This window comes from Lampetra planeri, chromosome 29 (genome assembly GCF_965212315.1).
Source record: "Lampetra planeri chromosome 29, kcLamPlan1.2.h2, whole genome shotgun sequence".
Taxonomy (NCBI): domain Eukaryota; kingdom Metazoa; phylum Chordata; class Hyperoartia; order Petromyzontiformes; family Petromyzontidae; genus Lampetra; species Lampetra planeri.
The window spans coordinates 2,993,233-3,019,298 of record NC_136135.1 but is presented as its reverse complement, the minus strand read 5'-3'; the positions used below and the strand labels follow the sequence as shown (position 1 = coordinate 3,019,298).

General features: G+C 52.5%; 1 protein-coding gene across 1 annotated transcript; it reads left to right on the top strand.

The window, feature by feature from the left end:
• Window positions 1–5,028: 5,028 nt before the first annotated feature.
• On the top strand, window positions 5,029–23,954 carry LOC144728581 (Na(+)/H(+) exchange regulatory cofactor NHE-RF3-like). Its single transcript, XM_078608109.1, has 9 exons — window positions 5,029–5,215; window positions 11,581–11,818; window positions 12,861–13,077; window positions 13,505–13,641; window positions 14,230–14,425; window positions 17,339–17,535; window positions 19,495–19,674; window positions 20,837–21,682; window positions 23,699–23,954. Exons 2-9 carry the CDS (start codon window positions 11,594–11,596, stop codon window positions 23,735–23,737), a joined length of 2,037 nt encoding a protein of 678 aa, XP_078464235.1. The 5' UTR covers window positions 5,029–5,215; window positions 11,581–11,593; the 3' UTR covers window positions 23,738–23,954.
• The last annotated feature ends 2,112 nt before the right edge of the window (window positions 23,955–26,066 follow it).

Sequence of the window (26,066 nt, the reverse complement as noted above, 5' to 3'; positions counted from 1 at the left end):
GAATATTCATGACGGGGGTGCGGCATGTGGAGTGACGTCACGCGCGTGACACACAGACATTCCTTGGCTCATTATAGTAGTAACTGTATAGCTGGTTCGCCGAAGGAAAGTCCCGGGACAGATTCTGGTGCCACTTTGCTCCTGATGATTATTACTAAACAGCAATAGCCCCTGTTCACGCCGGGGATGCGTTGCTGAATGGTGCGTCGGCGAATATCGAAACGGCGTCAATCGAAGCGATTGTCCAGGGTACAGGTGGTGGTGGTGGCGGAGGCGAAGAGGCGACGGATACGAAAAAGGGCGGACGGTGCTGTCAGTGACGTGAGCGTGGGTTGACGCGACGCAAATCGGATTGTGGTTTTAATAGAGTGATTTTAGCGAACATCACGTCCGCCCGCCCGCCTTTGTCTCTCCAGTGGCGACGTTTACACACCGCACCAGATACTCATTTGAGGCTGAGTCGACCTAAGGGAGGCCCATGACCGGTTCGGATAATCGTCACTGGTGGCCGTGAGCGGGAATTGAACCCCGGGTTCTGTGCCGGGTTCGTAGCGTAGGGCGTTATCCCCTGCACTACTGCTCCCCAAAGCTAAAGATCCCCCATATAGACTTAACATACTGTTGGGGAAAGTGCTATTAGCGAGCACCTACGAAGGCCGGCACGACACACGAGGGGGTTGGATGGCCAACACTCATGGCACTCATTTAAAACCGAGCTGACCTGCAGAATGCACAGGCGAAGCTCGTTTATCAGTTTTTTACCGGTGATATTCTTGTCGAGAAATCAAACACTGGTCGCTTGGACCGCTTTGTAGGGAACTAGAACAACACATTGTGTCACCACTGCCCACACCCCAACACCCTCTTCCATCTACGGCTGCAGTATCTGTGCCTCAGTCGTTTGCAAAGCGTAGGCATTGTAAAAAGTAAAGCAAAATACTCAAAAGTCCCAAAATAACATTTGGCCGCTATTGCGGAAAGTTATCGCAGCCGATTGCCAAAAACATGCTCCCAAGTTGAACACGGATTAAGCCCTCTCGAACGCGAATCTTGGCTTTCTTTCAAGACGGCGGGTGATTGCATAATGAAGGAAACTTTCCAATTTAGGAACCAAATGAGCACAATCGTCTGAACCTTACCCTTTACAATCCCCCATCACCCCACATATTTCTATCATTCCTCAACCTCCTTAAAATACGTTGTTCAAAAGTAAATATTAACTGATCAAACCAGTAACCTGGCAACCGTTGAAATTTTCCACAATGACCGAACTGCCGTGCCCGGGGGAGATTGTGTCGAACCGGCGACCTTTAGGATTTCAATTCCAGCGTGGTGGCGGCTATGCACCTGGCTGCCTGTAATCCAGCACTGTGCAGGCAGCGAGGTGTTGGTGGATCACCGCACTGATGTTGTGAAACTCCTCCCTTCTTCCCGTGGGTGAGCTTCGAGGAGGTGCCGTACCCTTGCTCGCCAGGAGAGGGCGGTAAGGCCAGTGGGCTAATCGCCATCTGTTTCCTTCTGTACGGGGAAGAGCGTTGTCGCCCCCCTCGCACGCAAGCGTGGTTTTTTTTCTCCCCCGGATGCTCAGGTTTCCTCCCACATGTACATGTGTAGTGACGTTATTGGTGTCACTATCGCGCTTGGCGTCAGCTACTGTCGCAGGAGTGGAAACGCACATAGGGAGTCCTCTCTGCCACCAGACCACAGGTTGACATGGAAGCTGGTCATCGGGGGGCATGGCTCTGGCGAGGGTTGGAGCAGAGCAAATGAGGACGTGCTGCTCCGTGTGAACCCGAGAGGGCACGTGACCGAGGCAAGGTAGCGAGGGGGCCGAATGGGGGCTCGAGTGACACGTGACGTGGAGCCGAGCGCCTTCTGGTAAGATCCAGAAGGGGTCGTGGCACCAACCCTTGGTGCTGCTTTTCGTCGTCTTCGGTCTTCGCTCGGCATCGTGGGGTCAGGCAGCGTGTAGGCTGGCTGACCAGTTCGTGTAACTAACCCGCTGCTCACATAGTTAACTGTGTAGCTATCACTTGGCAGTAGAACCAGTGTTCGTTTAGTTAGTTACCCTGTTGGGGAGTTGTTAAATAAACGTGTTGCCTTCAACTCCAGTGTGTGCCTCCATACATCACACTACACATGCTGAACGCATCTTAAAATAAAATAAATAAAAACCCAACGCCCTATCATTGAGCAGTGATGCCGCTGCCAGCTCGAAAATAAATAGTATCCGATTAGTGCGGCTAAGATGTTTACAGTGACGGATAAACACGGGATGGTTTGTGGGCTATTTATAAATGGTCAACCTAATGTGGTCGTGGCCCATGTGATAATAATTTACATTTGTAAGGCGCATTTCATCCGTAGATCCCAATGCGTCGACATGTGTAAGCATGTCGTGGACTTTCGGTTACAGTTGTGTTTGTAGAAATTTATTACGTGAGTAAATTACACATTTGAATAAACAATGTCTCCATCGTGAGTTTGCTTTTATTGTTATTACACGTGTTTACCCAGGGCAGCCTGAGTGAGCCTCAAGATTTGTTTTCAAGAAGGTCCTGCCAGGTTTTGGCACAGCATGTGTGTCTGCCTATGTTGTTTCCATGCCTGTGTTTTATCCTTCATTCCTACCTGATGATGGTTGCTTGTGTTACAACCGAAAAGTTGTAGTCTATTATTATTTTATTTCTTTAACGAAAGAACCAAAGGGTAATAATTCCTACAGTCACGAAAGCTTCGAATCTAGTAGTAGTTCAGTTTTAAATCCACACGGTAAAGTCACGCGATAGGCACGCATACCAGAAAGTTGTCCGAGTCGGGAATCGAACCGAGGAATTTGTTGCTGTACGGCACAGACGTCACCCCTGTACCACCCTGCCGCACAAGAACCAGCTTTTATTGATTCATCAATACACCGTTACAGCCCAACTGTACGCCCAGAACTTGTAGCGGGCATTAGTACAGTCTTACTAATTGAATGATCTGCCCCCAGGGCAATGCTTGTGGGTTTCATGATTAACTGGCGCCTCCGATTAGCACGGTTGGCTCCGCACGGTGCGAAATAAGTTCAACGCACATGCGCGCAAGATCGAGTTAACATTTTACCCGAAATACGTTTTCTGTAAGAATGCAATTTTCCGTCCCACCAATCCTGTAACTAAAACTAAAAAAGCGTAAAATCTGTATACGCTCTTAACAACGAAGTAAAAGTTTTGTATTGACAGCTCTCCCAATGGTGCTCACATTTTGCATTGGGCAAACTTCTTTTTTTCGAATGCCATTGAGTTAGCTGATCGACAACGTTTGTCTAATCATGTCGAGCATAGCAAGCAAGAGTGGGCAGCCTCAGTGGTTACGTGATAAAGATTTTGACATGCTGCCGGCAAATTGATTAAAGTGCGGCAGTGGTGTTACTATGTGGACCCCGGTGGTTCGTGGTAACGTGGGCGATTCTAAATATTCAATCTACCCTGTAAAGCATTCTATTGAGGTTCAATAGAGATCTCACAAATGGGTGTCACCTCGTGAAATAAAGGTTCCATTTTGGAACTCGTGAGCGGGGAACAACCACCTTGTGTCAGAGAACGGCATCTGGAGAAGGCATCACCCAACGACAGAGGAAAGTGTAAAGGAATGATACAATGTGCAGTGGACACGGACGGGGCTATCTGCCCGTAGATCGTTATGACGATGATGAGCTGGAATGAGCAACCTTATCTGGCAAACAACATTTAAGTGGGTGGGTGGTTTTGGTGCGGAGTCATTGGTGACCAAGCTGAGACAATCAATTAACTAACAACCTGAGAACCTGGTTAATCATTAGCGGCTCTACCCCAGATGTGAACCCAGGTCCTCAACAGTGCTGGCTCAGAATCCCTGACTCTGCATCGTCTCCCCGAAGCCAACTCAAGTACATTTTTTGCCAACAAATATATCAAAATAAGGCGGTGCTCAAACACAGCGTGAAAAAGAAAGTTCGCAGAGTTAATGCCAAACATGTTGAGTTTATCTATCACCAAATCGCCTTACAACGTAACATAGTAACTTCCAGAGATGGCAAACGCAACGCGCACAAAGGGGGAAGGCAATTCACGTTGGTCTGGACACAATGTGGCTGGGTGACTGGGGGGCTATTGGTAAAGTACCGACCGTGGCGCCTACATGGCGGAGGTTCGAAGTTCAAATCCCGGTCTCATACCCGATACTAATCCAGGCTTTGGGGGGTGAGGGTTAGCACACAAACATTTGTATAAATTTGATTACGGAGTCACGGTGATTTGGCTAAGCTGATGTCCAAAGGCTTCTGGTGTTCGTGTATGACAGGGATTTTAAATTATATCGAATAGATGCCTCTCATACTACTCTGGAGATGTGTTCTCACAAGGTGAGGACTGTGAACAAACATGCCAATTTATTCACAAAGAGGGTTTCTGGGTTAGATCGCGATAAGTATAAATGCGTCGTAACTCTCCACCATCTAACTCAAACACTTTTGTTATGAATAATATCGGTCGCGAAAGCCTGCGTGTTAAAACGACAACGTATTACTGCTTTATCAGCACCGCCGGTGCGGTTTTTTACCAATCCTCGCAACATTTAACAAAATTTGCGTTTCGTTGATATTTATAACCAGCATCATCAGGCAAGTTGCCTGATGATGCTGGTTATAAGCAACCTCTGGACACGATTTTGACGCGTCGCTGTCACGGCTGGCTACGCACGGAGCGAAAGAGGTTCGCCATGAGCAATCCTCGCAACATTTAACAACATTTGAGTTTCGTTGGTGTCACGGCTGGCTACGCACGCTGCGAAAGAGCTTCGCCATACACACAACAGGTCCCATGACCGGCGAAACCCACGCGGACGAAGGGCTTCGCCTTTATCTCAAGCTAATCCGCAGAGGACACACCCCGACGCACAAAAGCCGATATCTCCACAAGAGGCTGTTGATACCCTGGCAAGGGTGCAAAGAGGGCAAACAAAAAAAAATGTGGCTGGGGCATGCGAGGAGGAGACCCTTCAGCCAGTTGCTCATTTACCCTCGTGGACTTTGTGCCAGCGGCGTTACGAGCCAAGGCGAGGCGAGTGGCAGGGCAAGGCAAAGCAGAGCTTTGGCTGCAGGGTCCCAAGTCTCCCCCCGAACCTTTGCTCTTGACGCGTTCGACGATTAAAAGCACGCGGACTCCGAGAGCCACGCTCCGCAAGGCTTCAGCGGGTGAGTGGGAGACGTCGCCTGCGCGGCAATTGCCACCGCATTCTCGTGAATTGCCACGTTTGTCTTCGTTGTTGTTGTTGTTGTTTCTAGATTTGAAGCTTTCGTGACTGCAAGGATTCATACTCTTAGGTTTTTTCGGTAAAGTCGCGTAGGTGCACGGTGCTTTTTCTGCAATATTTTGCAGTCTTTTCTTGGATTTTCTGTTTGCACATAGTCACTTTAAGATGTTTTCGTGTTCATGTTTTTGTTTTTTTGTTTGTTGCGGTTGCACCCGATTCAAGAGCCGAATGGCTCACAGGGCTATACCTTATAAATGAAACTTGAAACTTGAAGGTACAAAATAAATAATAAATAATAAAAATAATACAAATGATAATAGAAATAAAATGAGCTCGTAAGAGTTTGCTCCTCTGTGCTTAAGAGCTTGTTTCTTTGATTTTTTTCTTCACTTGATACAGTAAATTTAGCTGTGACAGTCCCACCTGATGACGGAGACTTGTGTTGCCTCCGAAACGTCGTGATTTATTATTTTATTTCTATTATTATTTCAATTATTTTTATTATTTATTTTTACTTTTTACCTACGTGACTTTACCGAAAAACACTAAGAGGATGTTGTTGTTGTTGTTTTACAAGCGGGACTTTATTTTTCTCGTATTCACCACACAGTGCATTGCGGTTTTTAAAATTATTGAGGGTTTTTTAAACAATCTTTTTACCACCGGCTCATCTTGCTATTTTTGCTTACCGACCCGTGATCTTAGCACCTCCACATCATTCATAACCGTCCCCCTTAGCGCCTTTCGCTGTTCAGAAAAAAAAATCTTCTCTGGCGTTTAACCTTTGGTTCCCACGTCCAACGCACTACTAATCGATGCTATGGGAGTTGTTAAGTCGTCATTTAAAGTGGAGCTATCCATCTAATAAGTTTGCTCCTCTGTGCATGACAATTCGTTGCTTTTAAGAGTAAGTTGAACGTCCTGTTAATCATTTCGATTGAGCATGTAATCAATTCGCTTAACCTCTTTGTGGACGTAAATATGCTGACTCGGCGTCATGGCTTTCAAATCCCCTCCTTAGTAATTGTTTGTTCTTTACTGCATCCTCACGATATGCATAGACTACGTCTATTTAGAATGCGGTGCGTATTTTAAAGGAGACAATTGCTGCCAAAAGTCTCGTCCTGCCGGGCGCCCGGGTAAATGGGGGCCAGCATTAAAAACACACACACACACGAAAATGCACGTTTATCAGCTTTTCTACAGACGAGCCTGCAAAAAACGGTGACGTCTTTTCTTTTAAGTCTCGACGTTCCGGAATCCACGGCAGATCCAGAACACGCCGAAAGTATGCAACGTGAAATGCTTTGTGCTCGGGGGGGGGGGGGGTCTGGTTTGCGAAACGTCGACAGGAGGATGATCTCGTTAATCAAGTCCCGGGTTGTAGATTCTCCAGAAACCGAGTAGAATGAAAACTTCCATCAGCCTGTCGCCATGTGACTGTATGAGCGGGCTGCTGTAGACTGTATGAACTGGATGTTGTAGACTGTATGAACTGGATGTTGTAGAGTGTATGAACTGGGTGTTGTAGACTGTATGAGCTGTGTACTGTAGACTGTATGAACTGGGAGCTGTAGACTGTATGAACTGGGTGTTGTAGAGTGTATGAACTGGGTGTTGTAGACTGTATGAACTGGGTGTTGTAGAGTGTATGAGCTGTGTACTGTAGACTGTATGAACTGGGTGCTGTAGACTGTATGAGGGGAGGGGCTGGGTGGGGCTGGGAGGGGAGGGTGGGGAGGGGCTGGGTGGGGAGGGTGGGGCTGGGTGGGAGGTGGGAGGGGTGGGCCTGGGTGGGGAGGGGCTGGTCACCCCGTGGTGCCCTTATAAAACTCAACGTTTAACCTACTCATGCCGGCTTGTGCCCGCCCTCACAGTCGGGCATATTTGCGGAATACACCACGCCGCCGTTGACACTGGCCATTGACCAAGCAACCCAACGTTCCTGCCAGCTCCCTCCGCAGGAATGTGTTGCGAGCTGGGTGCTGTAGTGGTTATGAGCTGGGTGCTGTAGATTTTGCAAGCTGGGTGCTGTAGTGGTTATGAGCTGGGTGCTGTAGTGGTTATGAGCTGGGTGCTGTAGTGGTTATGAGCTGGGTGCTGTAGTGGTTACGAGCTGGGTGCTGTAGTGGTTATGAGCTGGGTGCTGTAGATTTTGCAAGCTGGGTGCTGTAGTGGTTATGAGCTGGGTGCTGTAGTGGTTATGAGCTGGGTGCTGTAGTGGTTATGAGCTGGGTGCTGTAGTGGTTATGAGCTGGGTGCTGTAGTGGTTACGAGCTGGGTGCTGTAGTGGTTATGAGCTGGGTGCTGTAGTGGTTACGAGCTGGGTGCTGTAGTGGTTACGAGCTGGGTGCTGTAGTGGTTATGAGCTGGGTGCTGTAGTGGTTACGAGCTGGGTGCTGTAGTGGTTATGAGCTGGGTGCTGTAGTGGTTATGAGCTGGGTGCTGTAGTGGTTACGAGCTGGGTGCTGTAGTGGTTATGAGCTGGGTGCTGTAGTGGTTATGAGCTGGGTGCTGTAGTGGTTATGAGCTGGGTGCTGTAGTGGTTACGAGCTGGGTGCTGTAGTGGTTACGAGCTGGGTGCTGTAGTGGTTATGAGCTGGGTGCTGTAGTGGTTACGAGCTGGGTGCTGTAGTGGTTATGAGCTGGGTGCTGTAGTGGTTACGAGCTGGGTGCTGTAGTGGTTATGAGCTGGGTGCTGTAGATTTTGCAAGCTGGGTGCTGTAGTGGTTATGAGCTGGGTGCTGTAGTGGTTATGAGCTGGGTGCTGTAGTGGTTATGAGCTGGGTGCTGTAGTGGTTATGAGCTGGGTGCTGTAGTGGTTATGAGCTGGGTGCTGTCGTGGTTATGAGCTGGGTGCTGTAGATTTTGCCACGAGCTGGGTGTGTGCTGTGTGCGTGCCAAGGCAAGGCTGTAAAGAAGTGCAATAGTCCAGATACAGGAGGTATCCAAGTAGCAATACGTGTCCCTACATCATTGCAACATGCAGCAGAATATAGATAAAATAGTAAAAGAGAGGACACATACCGTAAAGATAAACTTTGGGGTAAAAATAAACGTGGGAAAAAACAAATATAATTAAGTGGTAACAAAGAAGCACGTCGCCGGCGTATATTTTTTTTCTAACACTGACAAATATCCAGCAGTGGATTGGTCATGGCTGATGGCGATGCTGAAATAACGAATCCAAGTTAAATCGTCTTCCCCGTTTTAATTAAATAAAAACGCGACCATTAAAAAATGTGTAGCCCTGCTGGGACGGTGGTGAAAATTCCACATTCACACGGCGAGCGCTATCTATGGCCTTGCAAGGCAGAGGTGGTAACCTGTTTTTCTTTTCAATCTTTCAAATGATAAAAATACATAACAATTGAAACGTACGACTCGCACAGTATGTTCTCACTCTAAAAGAGAGAGAGAGGCAGAACGAGTCAAGAGGGAGCAACCAAAGAGTAACGGGAAGGCATCCAAGCAATGAGCAGGCACTTCTAACGACTGCCCAAGCTCTGCGTTCCTCTATATATCTGTAATGTGTTGTCGGCTAACGAACGATCGCTTACATGTAGGGAGGAAACCGGAGGACCCGGAAAACAAAACCCACGCGTGCGAGGGAGAAACACTCTAGCACATAGAGACGGATATCCTGTTAATCCCACATTGGGAAATGTTATCAAAGATTGTTGGTATGATGTTATTACTGTCACAGTTTTGTCTGAGACGCCTCCGATTTCCCCGCACCTCCGAGGAGCACGCTTAAATAAGATAAATACACAGAGACCCACAGACACCCAAACCCATAGAGCCCCACAGAGACCCACCGATTATCACGGTTGGCTCCGTACGGTGCAAAAGAAGTTCTACATACGAAGGTACGGAACAGCGGGAGTCCAAATGTTGGCTGTCCAGCCTTCTCCTGGCGGGCTATTAGGGTTATGGCTCCTACTCAACCCCACCATCATCGTCGAGTCGGGGATGACTGACGTGGTTCATCCTTAAACCAGTACTTTTTGAACCCATTTGCGAGTCACTTTACAGATGTTCAAGCCACCGTACCAACATTTTTGGAAAGTAGTTTGCATTCTAATGATGGTCTCTGCAAGGCGGATGGCGGCACAAGGGCACTAGGTCGGCACACTATATACAGGGCGCTTCAAGACAATGTTAACACTTACATGGGATTATAGTCAATGCCTCATTAAGCTAGTGTGGGGCCTGTAGCATATGATGTTATAAAGGGGCCCTAAATAAGAGAAAAAAAACGTAAATATTAAAACACATTTTTAACTTGCACAGTAAAGTCATTGTATTTGTTCATTTGCTATACAGCCAGATAATACGACAAATCGCTAACTTTAAACACCCAGTCGTTAATTAACGTTGAAGGCAGTATGGTGCTATAGTAATAGAGCAAGTGCAGAAGCACTGCACCGGAATTGATAGCTTGAAAATATTCAGCGCGGGGGCCCTTGAAAGTGCGGGGCCCGTAGCATATGTAGCTACTTTTGCTCATAGGATAATCCGGCACTGACTATAGTTTTTAATGAAAAAAGAACGGATACTACACTGTAACATGAAGATAAATGGAGGTTAATAGCTCAACAAACACATTAATCTTGGGCGGTGCACAAGCGCAGATAGCAGTGTGTGTCTCCTTCATAGTGTCCAGGACGTGAACGGAGAGGCGAGAGAGAGACAGAGTGCTTAATAAGAGTCGGAGGCTGCACTTGACACCATGTGACCTGGTTGGGAATTCCATTCAAGACAATGTTTCGTGATGACCTTTGAAAATGATATGTGAATAATTACCCCTATCGGTAGATATTAGACGCGTACCAGACAAGCCCCGCAATAATCAACAATGTATATCGAGATAAACTATGTGTAGTAAAAGTACATTCATGAAATGTTGCTATAAACAGAGCGGCTAAAATGCGACCACAACTTAAGACGCAGTAGGGAAACTGGGATGAAAATTTTACGGAGAACAAGGATTTTTTTTATGGCCTGTGTGTATGTATGTTGAACTTCTTTCGCACCGTACGTAGCCAACCGCGCTAATCGAAGCACAAAGTGCAGTTTAACACTTAGGCTATCGCGACCGATATTATTGATAATAAAGGTTTTTGGGTTAGATCGCCCAAGTATAAAGGTGTCGTAACCCTTCACGACCCGACACAGCCAATTAGTAAGTTGATTTGTCATGTAAATAAAACGCCAATTAGTTACTACTTCAGCCCACCGGTGTGTTGGAGAGTAACTCCACAACATTTACAATTTGAGTAGAACGACGATTCGCTGGTAAGGGGCCGTCCATAAATGACGTCACGCACCTAGTGGGGGGGGGGGGGGGTCAGACATTTGTGACGATGTGTGACGAGGGGGGGGGGAGGGTGAGAAATGTGACGTCACGTACAAATGCGCAACTTTAAATAAATATAGACAACACGTTCTACTGAATTAAATATACTTTTGAATAAATGTTTTCTCCCACAACATCAGAGTGCAGCGCCACATTAAATACGCACTACAATGACAGTAGTTTAAAGTGATTTGAAGCATGTTATTTTTTTTGGTGGGGGGGGGGGGCAGAGCTTTATGACGTCATATCGTCATATTTGAGGGGGGGGTCTGACTTTTTGTGACGCCGTGTGACGATGGAGGGGGGGGGCAAAAATCGTAAAAAATCGCGTGACGTCATTTATGGACGGCCCCTAATGACATCAATCAGCATCAACTGGCGATTTGCCAGAATAGTGAAGGTCGGTCAGCCGGTGGTTTCGACAAGCAAGCCTTGGTCGCTGACCGAGCGTGCAGAGGAGTAGAGTGAGATGAGAGTGGGGGAGGTGGGAGAGTAAAGTGGAGGGGAGTAGAGTTCACCATGGCAGTCCATGGTAAACTGGACTCCCATGGTCAAGGATCTGCAGCCAATATAATAATAAGAAAAGCCATTTTTTTATCTTTCTAATTCGATACAACAAACTCAATATCCCAAGAGGCGCAATGCGGTCCTCGAACACCAATGCAGGCGAGAACGGCACGCGAGCAAGTGGCTTGCCGGACCCACGCCCGGCCGCCTTTGTCTTTCCCAGCGGCGATGTTTACTACACACCACGCCAGGTAAACTCATTCGAGGCTGAGTCGACCGAGGGGAGGCCCCAAGCACCGGCTCGGATAATCGTCACTCGGGGTGTTGACCGGTGAGCGGGAATCGAACCTGTGTCAGCCGGGTCGATAGCGCTACAGCGACGCTGCCGCTCCCCGCTAACCCCCTAACCGACCCCCCCTCCACCACCGCCGTCTCCACAGACCACCGCTCACGATGACGGTCACAGCAGGAGGAGGCGCCGGGGCGCTGCGCGAGTGCGCGCTCGAGCGCAAGCCGGGCAAGGGCTTCGGCTTCTTCCTGCGCCTCGAGAGCGGCGAGGAGGGTCACCTGATCCGCGAGGTGGCCGCGGGCAGCCCGGCGCACGGCGCGGGGCTGCAGGACGGTGACCGCGTGATCCGCGTCAACGGCGAGCACGTGGACGGCGGAGACCACGCCAAGGTGAGAAGGACGCGTGGCTCTCGAGGCCCCCCCCCCCCCACTCAAACCCCCCGCACCAAAGACAAAGACCCCCCCCCCCCCCGCAGCCGCCACGTGTAGCATTTCAGTTCAGTTCATTTATTAGGTATAGCCCTGTGTGCCATTCGGCTCTTGAATCGGGTGCAACCGCAACAAACAAAAACGTGAACAAGAAACGTCTTAAAGTGACTTCGCGCAACAGAAAAATCCAGGAAAAAACAACAGTCTTCTACAAAAAGTACCGTATATCAATGCTGTGTGCAACAATCCCAGTATTTAAAAGACTTTTTTGGGGAAAGTGCCGTTAGCGAGCAGCACCTACCGAGGCTCGGCACGTCACACGACGAGGTGGGTGGCCAGCACCACGCCCGTGCCGCCTTTGTCTCTCCCCGGTGGCGATGTTTACACACCGCACCAAGTACTCAGTTTGAGGCCGAGTCGACCTAGGTGAGGCCAAGGATCGGTTCGGATAATCGTCACTGGGTGTTGGCCGTGAGCGGCAATCGACCTCGGGTCGCCGGGTTCGTAGCGCAGCGTAGCGCTAACCGCTACACCACCGCTCCCCACCACCACCGCACCACCTTCCGTGCCAGCGAGGACTAACGTACGCATTCTCCCATTGTACCTCCCATGGGTTTGCTCTGTGCATGCGAGTTTACTCTCGGGCCAAGGCACCTAAGCGGGGCCGGGTGGGTGGAGAAGGGGGAGGGTGGGTAAAGATTTAAAATTGGTGAATCATTTACGAGGCGAGTACGGCTATAGGGAGGGGTAACGGGAGTGGCGCAGTGGTTAGCGCGCTGCCCTATGAACCCCCCCCCCCCCCAGAGCAACACTGAGTACAACTCCCGGCCACGGCGAACATCAAGGTCGGCCCGCGGTTGCTCAACGCTCATTTGGGGGGCTTCCACGGAACATTGCCGTGAGCTGGATTTCACTTTTGGGTTGGTGGCATTCTTCTGACACCACCCCCACCCTACCCACCCCGCCCCTCCCCCCCCCCTGCCCCCCCCCCCCACCCGTGCAGGTGGTGGATATCATCAAGAAGAGCGGGGACAAGGTGACGCTGGTCGTCCAGGATGCCAAGTCCTACAAGGAGCAGCTTGTGGCGGCTACGAAGAAGACGACGGCGGCGGCGGCGGCCACTTCGGCCAAGGGCCCCTCCTCGCAGGGTCCCCGCCCGCGACTCTGCACCCTGAAGCGCAGCAGCGACGGCTTCGGATTCCACCTCAAGTCCATTGAAGGTGAGCGGCGAACTCTGTTGTGTGGGCGCTGGGGAGGGGGGGCGGGGTAGTACAGCGGTAGTGCAGCAGTGGTCGGCGCGCCGCGCTACGAACCCGGCAGAGACCCGGGGTTCGATTCCCACTCGCGGCCAACAACGCCGGCGACGATTATCGGAATCGATCCTGGGACTCCGCTTGGTCGACTCAGCCTGAAATGAGTACCCGGTGTGGTGCGGCACCGGGGAGACAAAGGCGGCCATGCGTGGTGCTTGCTGGCCACCCACTCCCTCGTGTGCTGCGCCATGAAAAAGCACTTCACAGATCGTCGGATTCCTCCAGTATTAATACATATTCTGATTCCATTCTGATAGGTGCTCGCAAACAGCACTTTGCCCAACAGTCGTTTAAGGCTATACGGGCGGGGGGCGGTGGTCTTTGTCTTTGTCAGGCTCAGAGGACATGTTCATCATGGACGTGAAGTACGGCTCCCCGGCTGAGAAGGCTGGCCTGCGCTCCGAGGACCGGCTGGTGGCTCTGAACGGAGAGGACATCACGGGCTTGGCTCGCGCCGTCGTCATGGACAAGGTCAGCGTACAGCGTACAGCTCCCCGCCTGTTGCTGCCACCGCTGGATGAGGCCCTTCCGTGTCACTGTGGTCGTGGTGGTGGTGGTCGCGGGGGGCGGGGGTTACACGACCCGTACTTGGTCACGTCGGGGAAGGGGCAGTGAAAGTGAGGACCGCGGACTTTGACAGCAAAGAAGTACGATGGGGTTTTCCGCACCTTCCTCCGTAGCTTAAATTAACGTAGCTTACACTATAAACGCAACTATAGTAGTAGGTTTTTACCCTTTCAACTGGTTTGCATTTTGACTGCTTGTGTTGTGCGTTCAACTCGACGCGAACCCCCGCGCGCTCACCGTAACGTGGCCAACCGGTGCCTACCGGTGGAGGAGAGATGCGTGGGAGGTGAAACTGCGATGTCACCGGGTGACCCACCACGAGCACGCCCGCGTGCGGCGCGAGACCGGAACGCTCTCGAGAATTAATAATCCTCGCCCGTTCGTAAATGGGCAACCCGGCAAGCCTCGGCCCGCAAGTGACAATCCCACCCGCTCCCCACCCCACCCCACCCCTCCACCACCGCCCTGCCCCGGCGCCTCCGGCGCGTCCAGGTGAAACGCGGCGGCAAGACGGTGCACCTCCTGGTGGTGGACAAGGAGGCCAACGAGCACTTCAAGCGGACGGGCGAGCGGGTGACCGCCGAGATGGTGGAGCGCGCGTCCCTGCCCCACCAGCCCCGCTCCGTCAAGCTGAAGCGCGCCAGCGACGGATACGGCTTCTTCCTGCGTGCCGAGCGCGGACGCATCGGTGGGTACCGCGGGGGGCCCGCACCCCCCCCCCAACAACTCCCCCCCCACCCCCCCCCCCCTGACGAGGAGACGCGTATCGTTCGTTCGCCGTCCTTCCCACGCACCTCTGATCAACACGGTTGGCTACGCACGGTGCGAAAGAAGTTCAACGTACGACCGAGGGGCGTTGCACTCCCCCCTTTGGCCACACCTCGGCCAAGGGGAGCAGAGTCTGTTGCGGAAAATAAAACCGAGGGTAGCGGACAGCGGGGAAAGATGAGCGGGAGAGGGCTGCCCGGACTGAAGCCCCCAAGACGGACGCGGCAGAGGGCACACTGCTCAAGATGAGCAGCAGGGAGAGAGGAGGAGGAACAGCAGCGGTGCAGGAAGAGGGAGGAGGGAGGAGGAATGACCGGGCCAACATGCCGGGAATGAGAGGGCAATGATGATGATGATGAGATGGAGGGGGGAAGGGAGGGAGGAGAGAGTTGTAAGGAGTGAGCGGTAGTGAGCGGGCACCAGAGCAGCAGCGTCTGTTTTCACGGGGGTAGAGGAGAGGCACACAGAAGTCAGACGCTGTCTCCCCGACAGACCTGGTCTTCACCTGAGGACGGCTGCTTGCGTTGTGGCCGAAACGTCGTGAGAATTATTTTATTATGTTTTATTTTTATTCTTTTATTATTTCCATTCTACGTGACTTTACCGAAAGAACCAAGAAGATGAATCCCTGCAGTCACGAAAGCTTTAAATCGAAATTTTATTATGTTTTATTTTTATTATTTTATTATTTCCCTTCTACGTGACTTTACCGAAAGAACCAAGAAGATGAATCCCTGCAGTCACGAAAGCTTTAATTCGAAATAGAAGTCAAGTGGTTTTTAAAGGAGGTTCGAGCTCATTTAGATGCTACCACGAGCTCAGCACAGTGCACGCCCTGCCTCGTCCGAGCTGCAGTCGTCACGTGTCAGCGTTCAGGATTGCCGGCATTGGCGAGAGTCGAGTCCACCGTCCTCGGTGTGGCTAAATGAGAAAATCTGGTGCCGAGGTTGTTCAGCGGTTTCTTCATTCCAGAGCCATCTTATCTAAACAGCCGCGCTATTCGACTGCGGGAAGGTTCAAGGTTACGGCTACGTTCAGATTCGTAGATTGCCAAAAAAGAAAACTGTGGACTCTGCCGTTCTTTAAATAAACAAATAAATTGCGTGCCAGAGGCGGCACTGAATCAAGAGCATGGGGCGACGCGCACAAGGGGATAAACCCATTCGGGCTCATGAGGTCACCACGACCCGCATGCTATGCCGTTCCTGGTTAATATATTTATATGAGTTTCACTAAATTTGATTGGCAATCTTGAGCCAAATCAGCAACACAGAATGGGACAGTGATATCGGTGAGCTGGGCATTAGGTTTGATTGACCGAGCGGCTGTGTCGCTGTCATGAAAAATGGGGGGAGGTGTTTTCAGACGGGCACACGCACGCACACGCGTGTGCCCGTCTGCGTGTTCGCGTGTGCGCGTGTGAACACGCAGACGGAGTTTTGCGTTTCTCGGGCTTGGCAAAAAAATAAAATGTAGCGACCGGACATCCTCCTCCGACCGGAACTCTCCTCCACTGCTCGCGCCCAGATTCGTTATTTCTGTTTACTTATTGTGCCGCTGTGCCCGTGAAAGATTCACCGAGTCGCACGACTCCTGTTCGGGAGGGTCCTGCCAAGTTATCGCAGTAGTGCGGGGGTGGGGGCGATGATTGTCATATAGATACCATTTGAGTAATTTACAGGTAATGCAACTCATTTGTACGAGTTATTTATTTGGACCATGATGCTTGCGGGTGACGTCACGGGATCTCTAACGTCCACTGCGAGTGAAGTAGCCGAATGATTGTTTCCCCTTATAACCAATGCACCCAGCAGTATTAACCAGGGCGGCGACTGGGTTCGAACCACGGACCTGTGCACCGCCAGATGGTGTTAAACTATATATTTTTGTAGTTTACCAGGTAAGGTCCGCTGAGCTGTATAGCTCTTTTTCAGAAGCGCGTTGGCCACAAATGATAGCTCAACGAAGCGGCTTATCAACACGTGGACATTTACAGCAGCCAAACACTCTAAACGCGTGACGTTGATTCTAAATGTTGAGGAGGGAAAAACCGGAGGACCCGGAGGAAAATCCGCGCGACCACGGAGAGAGACACGCAAACTATATACAGCACAACTGGCGTCAGGGTCGGGATCGAACCCCCGGCACCTCCTGTATACCAGGCGAGGTAGTTAACATCTCGCCACCCGTGACGAGGGGTGTCGTCGTGCCGGGCCTGCGCGATTTTATCTGCCAAGCGTCTCCCGGCAAGAGTCGACGTGTCGGCTGCTCCAGCAGGCGACCTTTGTCGTGCGTCTTGCTCAAGCTGTAAACCACCACCCCACCCACCCACCCCAACCACCCCACCCACCCACCCACCCCAGTCGCCTCTGTCCACCCACGTGTAAAAAACAAGCGCAGAAACGGTCAGCTGAGTAACGTTTGCAGCGATTGCTGTGCACGCGCAAGTGCGTGGATGTATCACCCGTGGGTGACGTGGAATTCCAACGCCAATTGGTTCCGTTTAATGAGTTTTCGAGCGCAGGAATTGAGCGATGCAGTGGCGGTTATTGATTGATCCTGAATAATTGTCTGAACAATGAACCGGTTGTTGGGCTTTTTGTGGGGTTAGGGGTCCATGCAGCATCTTACACGGGCGCTTGCAGGATGGCAATTACCGCATTGAAACATTTCCGCGTCGCGTATTGCGGGACACGCACACACCGTTGCAACGTCGAGTACCGAAACAACAGCGCGATCCCCCGTTCAGCCGTACAAACTTTCCCGCGGCGAGTCTTCTGGTCGCTTCGCGCCGTACGTAACCAACCGCGGCTAATCGGAGGTGGCGGTGCAGGCCACTTCATCCGCGAGATCGACGCCAAGAGCCCCGCCGACAAGATGGGCCTCAAGGACGGAGATCGCATCGTGGCGGTGGGCGGTGACCCCGTGGACGAGCTCACGCACGAGGAGGTGGTAGAGCGCATCCGCAAGGACGGCAGCAGCACCACGCTGCTCGTGCTGTCCGAGGCCGCCGACGCCTTCTACACCATGGTGCGCTCAGTTTGTTGTCCGTCCCTCGATGAGCACGGCTTGACGCACGTACCGTGCCGTGCGTGGTGCGGCTCTGGGGAGACCGTGGGGGCCGCGCGGGGTCACGGGCGAAGCCACGATTTTTTTGGGGACGAGGAGTCACGGAAATCGTGAACTTGAGCGGAAAGGCCGTGCGTGAAATATTGTTGTCGTTGATGGCCGCGGACTTCAGGGTCAGCTGGTTCTCAACACGTGCGTTGCCTTTGTGTATCTGAATCAGAATTCATTATTCATACTGGCGGAATCTGGTGAGCTGTAAAGCTCTTTTTCACAGATAACCAGTAGGGGGCGGGTCATAACGTTGCAACAACAAACAATACGATAACACATCACGAGTGAGAAGTATAGGAAATGTAAATAACTCACTTAAAAATATACAAATACAACTTCTATTTTTTATCTTACCAGTTGAAGCTCACTTAAGCCATCAGCTTCTTTAGGGGAGGCGCAGGCTGCGGCGTGGATACCGTGCAGAGACATTTCGATTGCCACTCGAGGAGGGGGTAAACGTTTGCATTGGCGACACAACTCCAGTTGCACATATAACGTGAAACGAGTGCCTTGGTCACACCGCGTTGGCTCGAGGCGTGGACACGTGATCTCTCTGTGTCTGGGCCTCCGTAATCTTTAGTTGTATTTTTTGGGGTGAGTCGGGGCGCGTTGTGACCAGCGGTCTTGAGTGAGGTGGGTGGGCGGGTTGTACGCCGTGCCAACAAGGTTGAGAACTGCTGCATTAGCCAATCGGTTGATTTTTTTTTCAAGGTTGCCGTTTTTTTTTCCTTCCGCCTGCAACGCTGCGGCCGTGAACGCTACTCCTAAAGTCTTTTTTTCCCGTGCCAAAAATCGTAGCCTCGGTCGTGCGACCTGTCAGAGAGTTTGCGCCGAAGTTGTGGGCGCCCTGCGTCGCGGGCGTTTTGCCCAGGAGAGCAAACACGTGAGCACGCGGGTCCTGTGAGCTGTCCATGGTAGCCAAAATGCAACACCGGGAGCAGTAGCAGCAGCTTCGGTAAACTAAACAACAACAACAACAAAACAACTAAAACTAGTTTTATTTTATCAGGGCCAACTGAGCTGAACTGTTGTGGCTGTTTTTTCAGAAGCGACCTGTCCATCACAGATCATAGCGCAGCGAAGTGGCTTGTAATGTGGATATTTATAGCAGCCAAATACTACAAACGGAGGAAAACCCACACGACCACGGGGAGAGAGACACGCAAACTACAAATACACAGCAGACGGTCAGGGTCGTGTTCGAACCCACGACCTCCTGCATACCAAGCGAGGTAGTTAACATCTCCTAGGCACCGTGATGATGATGAGAGAGAGAGAGAGGGAAACACAAACTCCAAATATACAGTAGGCGGTCACAGTCGGGATCGAACTCACGACCACCTGTATGCTAGGCGAGGTGGTTAACATCTCCCAGCCACCGTGGCACCCTAACGACGTCATCGACGATAACGACGACCACCACGACGACGACTTGTTTACGTCGTTTATTGTGAAAATTCGGTCACAGTTCCTATGATCACTGTCCCATTGCTTTTATGGCTTTATTTTGGTGATTTTCGAAAAGTTTTTTGGTTTGGCCATGTTTGTTTGTTGTAGTACAGAATTAGACTGATGGTCTTAATCTAAGTTGTCTTGTGGTTGTTGTTGTTTGACTTGCATCCCACTGGGATTTTTTCACACAGTGTTGGTGTGTAACGGTGCTTTTTCTGCAATATTCTGCTGTCTTTTCTTGGATTTTCTGTTTGCACATAGTCACTATAAGATGTATTCTTGTTCATGCTTTTTGTTTGTTGCGGTCGCACCCGATTCAAGAGCCGAATGGCTCACAGGGCTATACCTAATAAATGAACTTGAACTTGACTGACGACCGACGTTGATGGTGACGAACGCTCGCCTGACCCCCGCCAGCACGGCATCAACCCCGTGGGCGGTGGAGGTCAAAGCGACGTCGGAGTCTCTGGCAATGCGGCGTCCCCCGCGGACGCCCAGGACCTCCGCCCGCGCCTCCGCCACCTCAGCAAGGGCGCCGACGGCTTCGGTTTCCACCTCTACGGCATTCGGGGCCAGCCGGGGCAGTACATCAAGAAGGTGGGGCACGCACGCGGAGCGATCAATTCACGGGAAGACGGAGAGGGGGGTGATCCTCATTGATCATGCACACGTAGGCCCGTGCGAATTTGCAGGACTAATTGTTATGCATATTGCGTTGGGGGGGGGGGGGGCGGAGGGGGTTTGGGGGGTGCCCGGCTTCACAATTTTGCTGGGTCACGGTTCATCGGTCAGAGAAGAAGTGGCAAGGGGTTTAGTGTGAACAACACAAAGGATACACACTCGCCTCCGCGTGGTACCCAGAGGTATTTGACCAACGGGAAGACAATAATGGAGATAACGATCCTCCGAGGGTAAGTCCTTGAAGGATCCGTCACCGGTGCAACACGGGGAAGACATACATGTGTCTAGTTTTAACTTCTTTTGCACCCTACGTAGCCAACCGTGCTAATTGGAGGGTGCGGGGAAGGACAACAAACTGAACAAAAAAAAGCAGTTCAAGAAATGTTTTCAATCAGGCGATTTAAAAGTTGCAGAGCTCCAGTGGCTTCCTAATATCAAAAGGAAGAGCGTTCCAGACGGCCGCAGTGACCGTCTTTGTTCGATTGGTTGGCCGAAAAAGGGCCGCAGAAGCGCTAAGCCAGATGCGATGAGTACGGTGAGTCATTGAAAGACAAGTCAGCAGTCCAAGCTCGTGATGATGACGATCACGAGACTGTGAGCGCAGATCTTGGTGGGGTCGCGGCGCGTGACCGTGAAGCACCCGAGAGATCTGGCGGCAGGAAGGAAAGAGCTTTAGAGCTCATCGGATTCCTCCAGTGTATAATAAATACTCTTTCGATTTAAAGCTTTCGTGACTGCTGGGATTAATCTTCTTGGTTCTTTCGGTAAAGTCACGTAGAAGGGAAGTAATAAAATAACAAAAATAAAGCATAATAAAATAATTCTCACGACGTTTCGGCCACAACGCAAGCAGCTGTCCTCAGGTGAAGAACATGTCTGTCGATAGACAGACATGTGAGAATTATGTTATTATGTTTTATTTGCATTATTTTATTACTTCCCTTCTACGTGACTTTACCGAAAGAACCAAGAAGAAAAATAAATACTCTTTGAATCTGATTGTGAAGCAAGCGAGTGCAGTGTTTGCTCGTTCGATCTCGCTCTCACCGAACCGCCCGCCAAATCCCCCGGGCCGCAGGTGACGCCGGGAAGCCCGGCGGCGCTCGCCGACCTCCACGACGACGACATGGTGGTGGAGGTGAACGGCCACAACGTGCAGGAGGCCACGCACGCCGACATCGTCGCCAAGATCCGCGACGGCGGCGCCAGCGTCGAGCTGCTGGTGGCGAGCCAGGCGTCCGTGCGCCACCACCGGCAGCTCGGCACGACCATCACGCGCGCGCTGGCCGAGGGCGGCGAAGCGTCCCGGGACGCCGCGGTGGTGGTCGCGGTGGCCGCGGCGTCCGCGGCGGCCGACGCCGACAGCCCCGGGGAGCGGGCCGTGGCGGCGGCCGTGGCGGCCGTGGCGAGCTTGGCGGCCGCGCACCTCGCCGTCGAGGGGGACGAGGTGGACGCAGGGATGGCGGCCGCGGTCCTGGCGGCGGCGGCGACGGAGGCCGAAGACGACACCAACGACGCCCACGAGCGGGCGGCGGCCGCGGCCATCGCGAGCATCGCGGCCCTCGAGCTGGCCGAGCTCGACGAGGAGAAGAGCTCCGAGTCGGAGGGCGACGACGAGGACAAGGAGGAGGAGGAGCGGCAGAGGAAGGAGGACGCGGCGCAAGCGGCCGCGGTGGCGAGCATCGCGGCCATCGCCGCCGAGAATCTGATGGCCTCTGGGAGCGGCGGCGGCAGCGACAGCGAGGAGGAGGAGAAGAAGGAGGAGGAGGTGATCCGGGCCGTGGCGGTGGCGGCCGCCGCGGGCGTGGCCGCGGAGGTGCTGGCGCGGGGCGGCGATGCGGACGAGGCCCGCGCCGCCGGGGAGGCGGTGGCGGCGGTGACGGTGGCCGTGGCGGAGGCGGCCAAAGAGAAAAGTGACGACGAGGTAAAGGGGGGGTGGGGTGGGGGGGGGAACAAAGCTAAAGGTGCGGGGCCCGTGCTATTTCCTGCTCTTGTCCACCGCTGGCGGAAGGGTCTCCGGTGGAGGGAGCTCGAGCGAGCCCTCCGCTCGAGCGTTTTTGGTCCACGCTGACACACTGGCCAGACTTCTTGAAAGAGGTGGAAGTAGCCACACTTTACCCCACCACGCGTGAGCTGCCAATTATATGTTGGGTGGGGGGGGTTGCGAAATGTGCACATTGGGTCACCTGCCACAACGGAGGGATTGACAGCACGCGGGATGCACAGTGGCGGTACATACCGCACAGCGATATTCAGCTCAATCGGCACCTCCGATTATCACGGTTGGCGACGTACGGTGCGAAAGAAGTTCGACGTCGCCGGGGTTTTGTTGACCGCGTTATGTCGGCGTGCCACGTTATGTCGGCGAGCCGCGTTATGTCGGCGAGCCGCGTTATGTCGGCGTGCCGCGTTATGTCGGCGAGCCACGTTATGTCGGCGTGCCACGTTATGTCGGCGTGCCACGTTATGTCGGCGAGCCACGTTATGTCGGCGTGCCGCGTTATGTCGGCGAGCCGCGTTATGTCGGCGTGCCACGTTATGTCGGCGTGCCACGTTATGTCGGCGTGCCACGTTATGTCGGCGTGCCGCGTTATGTCGGCGTGCCGCGTTATGTCGGCGTGCCGCGTTATGTCGGCGTGCCGCGTTATGTCGGCGTGCCACGTTATGTCGGCGTGCCACGTTATGTCGGCGAGCCGCGTTATGTCGGCGTGCCGCGTTATGTCGGCGTGCCACGTTATGTCGGCGTGCCGCGTTATGTCGGCGTGCCGCGTTATGTCGGCGAGCCGCGTTATGTCGGCGTGCCGCGTTATGTCGGCGAGCCGCGTTATGTCGGCGAGCCGCGTTATGTCGGCGTGCCGCGTTATGTCGGCGTGCCGCGTTATGTCGGCGTGCCGCGTTATGTCGGCGTGCCGCGTTATGTCGGCGTGCCGCGTTATGTCGGCGTGCCGCGTTATGTCGGCGTGCCGCGTTATGTCGGCGAGCCGCGTTATGTCGGCGTGCCGCGTTATGTCGGCGTGCCGCGTTATGTCGGCGTGCCGCGTTATGTCGGCGTGCCGCGTTATGTCGGCGAGCCGCGTTATGTCGGCGTGCCGCGTTATGTCGGCGAGCCGCGTTATGTCGGCGTGCCGCGTTATGTCGGCGAGCCGCGTTATGTCGGCGTGCCGCGTTATGTCGGCGAGCCGCGTTATGTCGGCGTGCCACGTTATGTCGGCGAGCCGCGTTATGTCGGCGTGCCGCGTTATGTCGGCGTGCCGCGTTGTCGGCGTGCCGCGTTATGTCGGCGTGCCGCGTTATGTCGGCGTGCCGCGTTATGTCGGCGTGCCGCGTTATGTCGGCGTGCCGCGTTATGTCGGCGAGCCGCGTTATGTCGGCGTGCCGCGTTATGTCGGCGAGCCGCGTTATGTCGGCGTGCCGCGTTATGTCGGCGTGCCGCGTTATGTCGGCGTGCCGCGTTATGTCGGCGTGCCGCGTTATGTCGGCGTGCCGCGTTATGTCGGCGTGCCGCGTTATGTCGGCGTGCCGCGTTATGTCGGCGTGCCGCGTTATGTCGGCGAGCCGCGTTATGTCGGCGTGCCGCGTTATGTCGGCGTGCCGCGTTATGTCGGCGTGCCGCATTATGTCGGCGTGCCGCGTTATGTCGGCGTGCCGCATTATGTCGGCGTGCCACGTTATGTCGGCGTGCCGCGTTATGTCGGCGTGCCACGTTATGTCGGCGTGCCGCGTTATGTCGGCGTGCCGCGTTATGTCGGCGTGCCGCATTATGTCGGCGTGCCACGTTATGTCGGCGTGCCACGTTATGTCGGCGTGCCACGTTATGTCGGCGAGCCGCGTTATGTCGGCGTGCCGCATTATGTCGGCGTGCCACGTTATGTCGGCGTGCCGCGTTATGTCGGCGAGCATTAAACTTGTGCACGTGTGTGTGTGTGGGTTTGCTTTGCAGGGCGACTCCACCTCGGAAGACGGAGATTCTTTCCTTTAAACTGAATGTCGGGACGATCCCAGTCCGTTCCCCTTTCGTGATTGTCGAATGGATGTAAAAGTAATTCCAGTATTGTCAAAAAAATATGTACATAGTTACTCTGCAGACTTTAATTTGTACGATTGTTTTTTTTTTGCCGTCGTCCGATTTGTAGAATGGTGGCGAAATTAGTTTTAATTTTTGTTATTTTACACTCGAATTAAAATTAGCAACTTGATTTTTTTCCCAATTGACGTTCGCGAATGATTTATGCACGACACAAAAGTAACACGAAATGACCCGTCATCTTAATTTCACTTAACGTCATCTTTGATTGCTTATATATCACCTTCTGAAAGTCCAGATTCAAATGACAAGTGTGAAACATTTTCAACAAAAATTATAAAATAACGGAACGGTAATCTGAACATTTGCATGCAGGAGCAGCAACTACATTTACTTAAACTCGTTGTACCTTCTTCTTATTCTTGGTCCTTTCGGTAAAGTCACGTAGAAGGGAAATAATAAAATAATAAAAATAAAACATAATAAAATAATTCTCACGACGTTTCGGCCACAACGCAAGCAACCGTCCTCAGGTGAAGGTGAAGAACAGGTGAAGAACAAGCGGCGAGTTCACACTCATTTATGTAGATTCCCAAGCAGGGCCCAAACGAACCTTGGGTGTTGTCGACTGCTCGTGGTATCACACTCGCAGGAGAGAGAAACACATTCCTGCGGAGGGAGCTGGTAGGAACGTTGGGTTGCTCGGTCAATGGCCAGGGTCAACGGCGGCGTGGTGTATTCCGCAAATATGGCCGACTGTGAGGGCGGGCACAAGCCGGCGTGAGTCGGTTAAACGTTGAGTTTTATAAGGGCACCACGGGGTGACCAGCCCCTCCCCACCCAGCCCCACCCCCCGCCCAGCCCCTCGCCACCCAGCCCCTCCCCACCCTCCCCTCCCCACCCAGCCCCACCCCTCCCAGCCCCTCCCCACCCTCCCCTCCCCACCCAGCCCCTCCACACCCTCCCCTCTCCACCCAGCCCCACCCCTCCCATTTTTGGATGCACGACGGACGGACAAAATAATCCCCTGTGGGCTGGTGTAACCAGGAGGTTCCTACCAGTAAAACAAATACATTGGGACAGGTAACACCAAAAACAAAACTCCAACTCGGCTACATCACGTCGACTGGTTGAGAAAATTTAAACTATGCAGGCTGGGAGCAAGGCGAATTGTGGGGAGGCCTTAATCCAGCAGTGGATAAACCATGACCGATGACCGGTGATATCCATCAGCAGCGCAGCGGGGGAAATCGGTGTATATTAAACGTAGAGGCGTGTCGGTGGGTGTAGTTTTTAATTTTTGTAAGCGGCTCGCCAACAAAGTTGCTTCTGCGTCGCACAAAAACGCGCGTTCAAAAAAAAAAACCGCTAGTTCGGCGTGGAGAGCTTGCGAACACGGGATTTGGAAAAAAGAACCGCGTGAATAAGCATCGTAATAAATAAATCTATCGACGAATTTGCCGCGACCAGGTGTCATTTTATCTCCACGCCACCACCACGCACTCGATGGTTACACCGCCGCCACCTCCCCACACCGCTGGAGTGGACGAGCTGGCAACGGAACCCACACCTGGCGCGGATGACGCTTGTGAAAACCAGGACCACCCCTCCCCGTTTCGGGCAAGGTAATGTTGCGTTACGGGGGGTGGGGGGCACTTGCCTGACGTGTGGCGAAATGTTAACCACCTCGCCCGGTATACAGGAAGTTGTGCGTTCGCTATCAACCCTGACGATGTCTGTATATTGAGTTTCCATGTTCACTCCCCGTGGTTGCGGGGATTTTCCCTCCGAGCTTTCTAGTTTATTCCCCCCCCCCCCACCACCACATTTATAAATCGACAAGCGTTGAGTGTATTTGGCCGCTCTAAATTTCCACGTGATCCACCACTTCGTTGAGCTATCATGCGGCCAAATCACTTTAAAAAAAAAGCTATATTAGGTATGAAAAATAGCTTTTACCGGTAATAAAACAGGTGTTAAGATGTTCAAACACCAAATAGAAACCTTTTGCAAGGAATCAAGTTCGCGTTAACCACACAGAGTGCTTGTGGCGAGCATGCAAGCAAGCTATACAGCTCAGTGGGCCTTACCTAGTCAAATTAAAAAGTTAGGTTTTTAGTTTCGTGTCGAGAGGTCATTAGGTCGGCCAGGCTGCAAGAGGGTTGACCCACTGCCCAGGAAGATGGTTTGTTTCACGAGCTGGAGGTTCAAGTTCAAGTTCATTTATTAGGTACAGCCCTGTGAGCCATTCGGCTCTTGAAGCGGGTGCAACCGCAACAAACAA